Source organism: Lepisosteus oculatus, chromosome 3 (assembly GCF_040954835.1).
Source record: "Lepisosteus oculatus isolate fLepOcu1 chromosome 3, fLepOcu1.hap2, whole genome shotgun sequence".
NCBI lineage: Eukaryota > Metazoa > Chordata > Actinopteri > Semionotiformes > Lepisosteidae > Lepisosteus > Lepisosteus oculatus.
The window spans coordinates 1,099,915-1,111,372 of record NC_090698.1 but is presented as its reverse complement, the minus strand read 5'-3'; the positions used below and the strand labels follow the sequence as shown (position 1 = coordinate 1,111,372).

Below are 11,458 nucleotides of genomic sequence, written 5' to 3'. Positions count from 1 at the left end.
TATGTTATGGTATAAGGTAGTAGTTCAGGTGGGGAGCTGCGTCAGCATGCATAGGCTGCAAAGGAACAAGTAACAGGTTTATTCCATGCTGAAAAAAAGAAGAGAGGAAACACAACGTTTCGGGCGTGGAGCCTTCTTCAGGTGTGTGGCACACAGGCGAGCGCTGATTGGACTAATCCTCCCAATGTCTAATCAGCGCGAAGGACTAACCCCTAGCAACCGCCGCGTGGGGCAGCTCGCGGGCGGTTGCTAGGGGTTACACGGGGCAGTCCGCGCGGGTGCCAGTGTTGACTGCAGCTGTTGCCAGTCGCTTTGAATGAAAGCGTCTGAAGAGGGACAGTTTCTTAAAAATAAAAGCAATCACAAGGGCTAAAATTTGTTCTCCTAAAACACTGGCCCGTTGTTGGAATCTGAAGTTGCAGAACGTTTCTATCAATATTCTCTAAACCGAGACAATCTTATAGCGTCGGAAAAAAATAAGAGACGGTAGAAATTAGGAAACCCTTTATTTCAACCAGGATTATACAATAAACCCATAAATGCAGTAAAACACTTTTATTTGTTTAAATTTCAAATCTCATTTTCTATGTTCATAACAATGCAGATACTGGCCAGTTAAAAGCCACTTCTAACAAACTGAATGCAATATATTAAACCTGTTTCTCAGATCTGGTTTATGTTATCCAAGTGCTGAGATGCGTAGGACACCATCACTGGAAAAGCAGGCTGTACAGTCAGGCAGCCCACTGCTACCCCAGAACCAGCCGAGCAGGATTGGAGAGGCAAATTCAATTAAAAAAAACATTTGAAAACAGATCTGAACAAAAACAACAGCAGCAGCAGCCCTCAGCTACGTTTCGGTTGTGTTCTCTGCAGGGGGGGCGTGTTGGAGGTTGCGGGCCGATGGTGGCAGCTGTGCAGCAGCGGGGCCGCGTGCTCGTCTGGTGGCGGCTGGGCGTGGCCGCTGGCTCGCTGCATCGGTACACTGGGGCCAGTGGGCCTGGGCTCTCCCGCCCACGAAGGGCTCAGTGAGCTACAGGCCCCCGAGAGTGTGCGTACGCTGCACATGTGCGATAGAGTGTATATAATACACAGCACCAGAGGACTGGAGGACCAGCCCTTGTTCTCTTACTGTGCCTATACTCATGCACATTCATCCGTTAAAAGACGTTTAGTTCTTTTTCTGTTGCAGCAGTCCCATTCAAACAGCTGCTGTCAGTAAAACCTGAAATGGACCACCTGTGGGACCGGAGTCTTTGTTTACATTCGCGGAGCTGGCTGACCCAGCAGGGGCTCCAGCCCTGCAGCCAGGCACGTGCACCCCATCGCACCCCCACCTGACCGGAACACGGGTGCTGCTGTTTTGTCAGCCCGTCAGGAACAGTTCAGAAACGCACCTCTTCTGCCTCTTGAGGGCCATGCCTGTGTACAGTCACAATTCACCTTAAGCTGGAGGGGAAGATGCAGTTAATCTTCCAACCACTCGTGTTTTTCTGTAAATATTTCGGTTTCATCAAAATATTTTAATGGAATCTGCCCCTGTCCCCACGTGCCGTTGTTTTCCAGAGCACCTGGGCTTTCACAGGTTATTCTCATTCTTCGGTTGTGAAGGAAACAGCTCAAGCATGCTTTTCTCATGCTTCATGGCAACAGCAGCTAATGGGGAAGAAGGTCATTCATTTACTCAGTGTAAGGCTTGGCAGGTGTTGTGAGGAGCTCAGCAATGCTTTTGTCTCCCCCTGTTGGCCAAAGTCAACAAACCAGGCCGTGTTTCCAGCTAAGGCCAATGCAGACTGGCCTCCGCCCTGCAGCGTGGGGAAGTCCCCACAAGACGTAAAGCCTGACGGTCTCTATTGGCCGCCCGAGCCACCGGCTGCCCTCGGAGCTGCCACCGCCCGCCAGCCCTCCGTCTCGCACTCCTCCCGAAGGCGTGAAGCTACTGCACAGTTAGACTCTTACACTTCTCTTCAAAACTACTGCAAGATTACAAAACCTGCTCTAAAGCTAGAACTCTGAACAATTCAAATTCTGTCATTTGCTCGGAAAATCAGGAGTATTTCAGATCATGATTTCTCAAAAAAAAATCACAAGGATACCTGATCGTCCCCCAGTGACGTCCCTTTGACCCTGCTTCAGAGTGGACACAGGCAGGGTGGAAATTTGGCAACTGTGAAAACAGTGGCACAGTGGTGTGCCCGAAGCGAGATGTTTGTATATTAACACACTTGCAGCTACAGGAGTAGGGCTGGGGCTGACGGGAGCAATTTTGCAATTTCTTTCATTGATAGACGTGTATACCTTTATTGTACTGCTTTCAGATACCAGACAGAATTTAGCATCAGGGACAAAACAAAGCTTAGGGATGGAAAAGCACAATAATAAAATAAAAACAAAATGCTTTAAAAGAAGAAGCCCAAATAAATAGGAATAAAATCCCCAAACACACAAATTACAAGCAGGAGAGATCATAGTGTTGTACAGTAATACAGACATCTGCGATTAGCTTTGCTGAAGGTGGCAACGACCTCTGTTCACAGTCCTCACAGCTCCCTGATAAACATATTGCACTAGGAGGCCAGCTGTACAGATCTGTAATCCCACTGCCTTCTCTTAGCCTGGGCTCTTTTTCCTTTGTGGCAACGTACTTTTATCACACATCTCTTTCTTGATCTGTGATGGAAGGTCCCAAACAGTACTGAGGGCTCAAGGTGCATCATAAGCATTTGCTTGAAGCCACATGTGGTGTCCTGGGTGCCACACCTACTGCCTGGGCTCTGTCACCACTTTCTCTATGGCTGCAGAGAAATGTCCTTGGAAAAAGCCAGTGAAATCCAGTACAGAACATGCTCATGAAGAAACGAGCAAATACGGGCTACCTTGGTTTCTGCCATTTCCAGACTTCAATACAACTAGCAGTCAATTAACGTAATTACTTACATGACTCCTTAATTAGAGTGCTGAGTTTCTGCTGGGGATCAATAATGAAAAAATCAGGTGGAACTCTGACGAAAAAATACAAGAATAAAAGTGCCAATCATCATTTAATGTTTTACAACTCTGTAAATGTGAAATCACCCAATATACAGTAAATGGCTGAACCTTTCAGTCCATATAACTGAGTGAATGTTAATTTTGAAAAAGCATTAGAAAGCTGAACAAAAATACTAGGAGACTGGAACTACACAGAGCAGAGCTGAAGGATTTTCTATGACGTGGGGGCAAGACTTGTTCTCAGACAGGCCCAGGTGACTGAGGATGAGAGCAGTGCCTGGACACACACGGGCAATGTGCTGCTTGAGGGTAAAAGCCAGCCACTAGCACAGGACAGTCATGACAGCAGGGACAACCAGGGACGGCCGATCTGCCCCCCAACCGGACGTGAGAAAGCAGGTGGATTACATATCCATACACTGGACCTTCAGCAGAACGAAAGACAAGACTACAGGACCCCCCAAAATACATTTTCTGACAAATCCATTTGTGTACACAAAAACATCCTCACTTCCTCATTTACAGCCCATATTAGGATTCAGTTTCTGTTACAAGTAGTGTGTACATCTCAACCCCCTCCAGAAAAAAACCCCATGAACCATGTCCATTGAATGGTGACATGTCAAGAAATAAGACTTCTCTGTACAAGGCAAGATCAGCATGTGACAAACACTGCTGTGTAATGTTCACAAGCCATTCTTGAAATAAAAATTATACAGTGACAATGAAAAACAAAACTTTTTATGTCAAATTAATTTGACTGCGGTAAAATGTCAGTGAGGTTGATACATACCCCTGGTGTCTTACAAGGCTGGAAGTAAAACTCCCATTTTGCACCAGTGAGATCCAGGCCTGTCACTGCCAATACACTGAATAGCCTGCAGACAGAAAACCTGGCACTGGCCTTGCAATGCGAGCCTTTCCTTCCTTGTGCTGGTTGGCTAAGGCTGTACCTCTCGGCGCTGACCAACGGTATCCCAATGACTGGGCATCTGGGTCTGAGCGGCTAGGATACCTCCTGCAGAGACAGTCCTAATTACCAGCCTACACAGCAGTGACTCACCCTCTGCATTCTCCCAGCACCTTAACGTGGTTGATTGGGTGGCCACACAAAAAACACAGGAAAACGGTTTGTAACCAAAATCAACAGGTGACCTGAAGTACTCAAATGATAATAAATCAATAATTCCCCCATACATACTTTGTTTTTGAAGATAAAGCTAAGCAACCTACTTAACTGATTTTGTAAGATTCCTTAAAGCATTTAAATGACTAACACTTCTAAAATTAGCTCAACAATTTAATATTAGCGATGTTCTGCATCAATGAATTGCATTCATTTTGCTTGAATGCTCGGTATTCCTACAATTGCTGTCTGGGTTTACGCAGATCTTGCAGCTGTGCATGATTCTTCTGACTTCTACAACCCAGTACTCACTGCCCTTTGCATGAAGCACCTGAAGTTAAATTTCTCCTTAGTTTTCCCCTTAAATTTTCTTAAAGGAAGTTGCAGAACTGAAAACACTGTCAAAACCCTACTTAAGGGGCCCTACCTCTGCATTTAATACTTTAGGGGGTTTACATGCAACCAAGCTACGATTCTCACATTTTGTCACTTCTCACTTTTTAAGAGGGAATGACAGATCTGAACAGGTGTTAAACTTAACAGAATGCATATCACTCCAGCACTTAAGGGGCTTGATTTAAACACCAGATTAAGATTTTTAAGGTTTTGTGTGCTTGCACAATTCAATCAGGCATTCCAAAAGTCAAACTAAAAAAAATCTTGTATTTTCCAGCTCTAATTTCCCAGGGAAAACCAGCTTTTCATTTCCTGAAGTCGAACCAGCGACCCAAATTTGCACTCTCTCTTTCGCTGTCCTAGCACATCTACACAAGCCTCATTCCCTCAGGTACCACCCATCGAGAGTTAGTGTTCTGCCCTGGATTCCCGAGTGGGATGGCGAGACAGTAGCTGGTGCTACTGCAGACGGCCCCGATGTCACAACCCTCAGCACATACTGGGTTCCACAGGCAAAGGGGCTTCACTGACAGAAAACAGCTATAGCTCACCAGAAACAAAAGCACAGACCTCTGAAGCAAAGGTAAAAATATCTGAATAAAAGACGTCTGATCTGTAGTTAAGACAGGACCGCCTTCTCCGTTATGACATTTCAAGGTTGAGAAAGGAGGACAACCGGACCATCACTGAGGCATTCCTGCTTTCCACCTCGCCACCATTGTAAAATCTAAGTCTTCTCCAACCACCAGTAGGAGGAAAAGTTGGTGCATTAATCAGGTAAAGCTAATCATCTTCAAACTCTCTTCCCCCCCTAAAACAAATATGCATTGGTTTTCCCTTCTTGCAGACTATGTCTAGCAGCATGTCAGCAGATCCACTCAATGATCTAAAAACTAGCAAGAGGCTCAGAGGAGAGTCTTCACTTTAAAAGACACATCTGCTCACAGGAAATCAGAAATCTGATTGTCACTGACACCCAATCCCATCTCTCTCTTCCTGAAATCCTAGACACTGTCCTCCAATCCCAGGCCAAACCCTTTCTTGTCCTTACTCACTGGCGCCTCTTCTGACAAGAACGTCAAGCGTCCTATTTAGCCGAGACAGAAAGTGAGGAAAACGAACGAGAATTCCGCCAAACGTTTAGATCTCCACCCTGGAGACCGAATGCAAGACCCCCTGTTCTTTCTGGATTACCCACAACTCCTCCTTCTATTTCAAAGACCGGCCCAACGTTCCCTCCACAGAAACATTCCCAACCAATTCCTTGTCACTGCCTGTTGGACAGGACAGGTGCAAAGAAATACTCTAATCCTCACACGACAACCTGCACATAATCAACTGGATTAAAATGAAGACATTTACTCCCCATTCCTGGATCAACATGTCCAAAGTTTATTTAAACACCTTTATCTGCACAAAGTGGTGAGTAGTGAATGTCTGCTCACATTCTGCCTGGCCAGACAGGACTGAATGCCAAGTTTCATCAATGCCAGAGTCAACATTCTGCAAGAGGTGGTGTGTTTAGCCCGTTGTCCTTGTGAAAAAATAGCAGAAAATTCCCCTTTCAGTTATTGCACACTTACATACATACGCTAGTTCTTAGTTCCTTTTTGTTCAGGTGAATAGACAAGATGTCTTTATTGCACTTGAAGACATGTCCAAATAAAAACTGCCTGGCAGTAACACTACCAAAAATTGTCTGGAACAAAACAAAAATTCTGGAACAATCAAGGTTTTGTCAGCTATCTGTGGCTGAACAGTTCTTATGTGTTTCTATTTCCCTCTCCGAGCGACGCATGAAGTATTTTTTGAACACTACAAACTTGTGGAGCTACTATAGTGTCCAGCCGCTGTCCTGGGCTGTGTGATGGTGCCCCCGAGCCCACAGACGCCCCTCGCCCCTGGTGCCGATGGCAGAAAGAGTGAACCTCTACGGGCCTTATGTGTCAGCTGGAGTTCTGACCGATCACTGTGGTTCTCTGGGGTAGAGCAACGCCTCATTACTGCATAAAGCACCCCACATCTGGATCTCTCTGGATGCCATGGTAAGGCATCTACCAAAATAAAAACACAATTGCATAGTTTTGATCAGATCTACAAGCAAGCACTAATCCACTTATTGTAGCATTGGGTTAAGAAAAAACACTGCAGTGTAAACGGTGTTAAATCCTGAGATTTAACACACAAGTCTGACTTTCCCCAACAAACCAACTTAATTTTTTAACTGAAACTCACTCTTTTGATTTTTACGATTACTTTTAGATAAGATTCTAAACGCCTTCTGCTCATTGGAATATTAACAGGAATACTACCCCTCTCCCACCTCAGCAAGAGAAGGCAAAATTAGATGCATTCTCTAAACATCTGCGATGAATCACTGTAAGAATAATTAAAAGTTTACAGAAGTGATGAATGGGGTGATATTCTCTTGTGAGGGACTCAGCCATGGCCAGCCAGGACTCACACAGCTCAGTGTGGGGCTCGTCATTCACTGCCTTGCCATGTGACTCAAACCTTGTATCTGCAGGAAGATAAAAACTACAAACCCCACAACACATCTAGGTGGGCACATTTTTGGTGGCGAAAATGACACACTGATGAAAGCACCTAGACCGACCCTGCTAGCATGACACTTATACAGGAACCCCAAGGCGTTACAGTATCAGCTCCAGTAAAAAGCTTCTGTCTCTGTCCTCTCGGAGAAATGGGACCAACCTTTCACAGCCTCGTCAGAGGGACAGAGAGGAAAGCAAAGGGGCTGTGAGCCCCCAGCAGACACGAGCTCCGGTCTCAGCCCACACAGCAGTGTTGAATCCCAAAAAGCAGCCCCTGAGCCTTGCAGCAGAAAACTCGGACAGACTCTCCTGGGCACCATTAACACTTCAGAGACGTGCGACTCATTTCTGGCGTGACGCTTTGCCATGGGCAGCGTGGCAGGATCTCCGAGGAAGCTGAGGGAATATGCGAAACAAAAGAACCCTAAACTAGTCTCCCCGCCTGCCTGCTCAGTGCACCTGACAGGCAGCGAGGGCGGCACACAGAGCCCATAGCCAGCTGGTTACCAGGAAGCCATGGCACTGGAAGACAAGGGGGTGCCTGTGCTCATTTACCAGCCCCCAGCCAGCCCAGGGCGCACGGCTGTGACCTGAACTCATGTAGTGTTTGCACAGTGGGGGACACAATCTCCAGCGCTGAGGGGGGCAAGCCCCAGGCTGCTCTCACAAACAGCAAAAACAAAAACTCAACACACCTCCCTGACCCACTCTTGAAAACTGCACCTGCCCATAACCCCCCACCCAGCAAAAAAAAAAAAAGATTAATAAACTCTTATTTGCATCAGAAATAATATACACCTCAGAAGAAAATTAAAAAGAACCCAAAAGATTAAAAAAAAGAAATATCACACACAAAAAAGGCTCATAAAGCTCTAAAATAAATAAGAATATAACTGATCTCTCAAAGCAGCAAAAAAAGAAGGTCAAAGTCAGTTTGAAGGCAGTTGTCTGTCTTTCCATGTGAGAGCTCTACCACATGCACATGGCTGGAGACGGGTAGCGGCCCGCCGTGGCGCGGAGCCACCGGGAGACCTGCCGTCCTCTTTCCACGGCCCGCAGGTTCGCTTGCTCTGTCAGAACTTTCTAAGGGGGACAAAGAAAATCGCATGGGGTAGGAGGGAAAAAAGGCTTGCCGTTTTTTTTAAATCCCTGCCACATCCAGATATTGCTGTGGAAAGAAGGGATCTGGAAGTTTGTCTCCCACCTTGGCTGCACAGTGATGATTACCGGGAAAAAGACACAGGAAGGGGGGACAGCTCTGCCAGACTTCTTTTGGGGAAAAAACAGAACAGATGGCATGACAGACAAAATTACATCCCCGTACCCTCCCTCACCAGCTCCTAGTAAATACACAACAGCTCCACAGTCCCCAGCAGAGATATCCAGGCCAAGCAGGCTCTCTGAATGTGTGTTTGTGGCGTGAATGCGGAGCACTGCGCGACACCAGAGTGTGAGCGAGCTCATCAGGTCGCAGTGGAGGTGGGGTAGAGGGTGGCACAAGATGCTGTCTTTCTTTTCCCTGTCAGGAAGCAGACAGGAACAAGGCAGCGTGTGTCCTTGCGAGGGTCCTGTTTCTTTGGTTCACGGCCTGTAAGAACAGCGCGCGCCTCCAGACGCCGGGGAATCCAGCTCAGCGATCTTCCCTCGGGCTTTGCAAGGAAGATGGAATGTAGTGACAGAAGATACGGTGCGACTGTTGCGGCCTCTGTTGTCAGACATCGGCTGAAGGTCCTGTTGCGTGTGTTTTTCATCCATAATTTTCTACTGCAATAGTTCCTTTGTTTCTCGAAGTGACAGGGAGGCAACTTTAGCATTTCAGTTCTCATGGGTGGGCATAGGTGAACGGAAAAGAAGCTAAAAGCCGAGTGGGCGAGTTCCGAGGAGACCAGAGCATCTTGCATCCCGGGAACTGAAGCAGCCCTGTTGGGAGGCGGTGAAATCCAAACACAGCGTAAGAACAGAGAAACAGGCTGTTGCTTTAAAACTCCAATCCACTTACAAACACAAACACAAGAACGATTCCAAGACAGAGGAAGCTATTCAGCCTATCTAGCCTGTTTGGCAGTTGTAGCTAATTCTTCAGAGGATTATTAGCTCATCCATCATTAGCTGTTTATTGAAAGAAGCCAGAATACTGGTATCAACAACATGGCTATGCAGCTTGTTCCTCACTCCCACAGCCCTAGTGTCTCCAAGTAGTGTCTCCTGTTCCGAGTTCTCTCTTAAATTCACTTCCATGTACTAAAGGGAAAATTAGCTCTAGGCTACTTAACTGGATCTTGTTTAAGTGGTCCTCTATTACTAGATATGACTTTAATTAACTAAGTGCCCACTGAATACTGATCACTTGAATAATTATGGATTAATATTATTATGGAAAGTGAATCTACTGTATTACAATACTAGGAAATCAGAAACAAGGATTTACACATTAGCCTCCAACTTTTTCTAGGAAGTATTTAATATACAGTATTACCCTGAGGAAGTATAGGAGGTATAGCTGAGGAGGAATCACCATTATTTATCAGTCACGTACATCTGTAGCAAAAAGTCAGAGCATGGTGAAAATGAACTGAAGTTTGATTTAAAGCAATGCACTGCACCCACACAGGCTGGAGCCTACCTTCTGTTTCACTGGTTGGTCTAGAATAAAACAACGGTAAAGGCCTGCGCCCAGAAACCCATGTGGGTGAAAACGAACATGGCGGCGTTACCTGCACAGTGTCTCACGGCGCTCCTCTGGCAGTCTCCAGGCTTGCCTCACGTAGCAGCTCCTCCAGGTCCTGCTCGCAGTTCAGCTCTGTGGTCAAGGGAAGAAACGGACACTTGCTCAGCTGCAGGCGTGACTGGGCATCTCTGTACAGAACAGAACACTGCCACCATCATTTCTGCCAGGCATTTCCAGGTACCTGGTCCGACCTGATAGGTACTGTGCCTCAGACAATTGATTGTGTCGTGCACAGAAAAAAATTAATGAGCTTAACTATCAACATCTTGCTGGCTGCCTTAGACACCGGAGGCCAGTGCAGAAGAGATCTGCAGGAAGAAACTACTGACTGGGATTGTAATGACTCTGACTGAGAAGTCAGTCATGCTCCTGAGGAAGGAAGAACAACTGGGTCGTACTGATTAATCTGCACTTTGTTGGGAAGATGTTGAAGAAATCGGCCAGAAGGAGGAAAGGAATTCTTTATACAAGCCACACTGAGTAAATCAAATCTCATTTTCACTTCACTGTACTGCACAAAAGGAATAATCTTCACGATAATCTTAACAAATGAAACACGGGGAAATCAATGCACAGACTTTCCTAATCACTCCCCATAGTGAAACCACGCCCTGCAGTGGAATCAGACTGTGCAGGTCCAACGAGCACAGTGAGACCCAGACCTTCCACTGTCTGAGGTGCGGAATCTCATATCCAGGCCTCTCGCTCCTGAAGCTTGTTTGTCTGACCGGGGAGGAGAGACTCACCGCGCTGTGCAGGGTAGCTCGCTGCCTTGGGGGCTGGCACTTCTCTGGAGTCGGGCAGGATGAGGGCGAACTCTGGCTTCAGCCCATTGGGCAGGGTGGCCGCGGCGGCACTTTTGTCTCTGTCGGGGGCAGCGGGGGGCTGGCCAGCCTCAGGCACAGGGTTCTGCGGGGGGGGGCTGGCGGCAGGCGTGGGCGGGGGGGCCGGGGAGGGCTGCTGCTGCTGTTGCTCCAGCGGGCTCTCCACTCGGGTCACCACAAAGATTTTGTGGCCACGTCCTGGGCTGGACACAGAAATGCACCTCTCATTGGCAGGGGAAGAGGGGGGGCGGGGGGAGGGCGATTCAGTGACAGTGACCCCTGCCGGTCCCTGGGCTGGCGGGCTGGGTGCAGGGGAGCTGGTCCCGCTGTCGGGCTCGGTGGCCAAGAGCTGGGGTCCGGTTAGGGCAGGAGGCACTTCTGGGGCTTGTTCCTCCGCCTGTGCTGGTCTTATAATCTCTTCACCATCATCATCATCATCGTCGTCGTCGTCATCTGTGTCCGAGTCTGACTCTTGGACCACAGGGGTGCTATTTGTCACAGCTCCTGCTGGACTTTCCTCTCCTTCCTCAGCTTCTTTCCCGCCTCCTTCATTAGCACTCCCATCCTCTCCTTTCCGCTCTCCTTCATTCTCCTCCTCCTCTCCCGCGGCTACGGCCGCCTCCTCCTCTTCTTCGGGCGTGATCTCGGGCATGGAGGCCGACTGGCGCATCTTCTGTTCCGTCTCCTCCTTCTCTTTGGCCAGGATGAAGTTGCGCTTGCAGCCGTTCTGGATCTCCGCCAGCAAAGCCTTCTGGGTTTCGATGAAGCTCTTCACCTGCAGCAGAGGAGACATGAAAACATGAGAACAGAGGCTTCACCACACTTTATAAGCAGTGCC

The 11,458-nt window shown here is 47.6% G+C and overlaps 1 protein-coding gene across 1 annotated transcript in view; it reads right to left on the bottom strand.

Annotated features, from left to right (window-relative positions):
- Positions 1-489: 489 nt before the first annotated feature.
- The window catches only part of ppp1r37 (protein phosphatase 1, regulatory subunit 37), a 45,499-nt gene continuing 34,530 nt past the window's right edge, over positions 490-11,458 (bottom strand). Inside the window, exons 11-13 of the mRNA XM_015340994.2 lie at positions 10,543-11,395; positions 9,783-9,868; positions 490-8,988 (exon numbers count right to left, since the gene is read on the bottom strand). Coding sequence (XP_015196480.1) covers positions 9,795-9,868; positions 10,543-11,395 — 927 coding nt within the window. The 3' untranslated portion in view covers positions 490-8,988; positions 9,783-9,794. The remainder of the gene's footprint in view (positions 8,989-9,782; positions 9,869-10,542; positions 11,396-11,458) is intronic.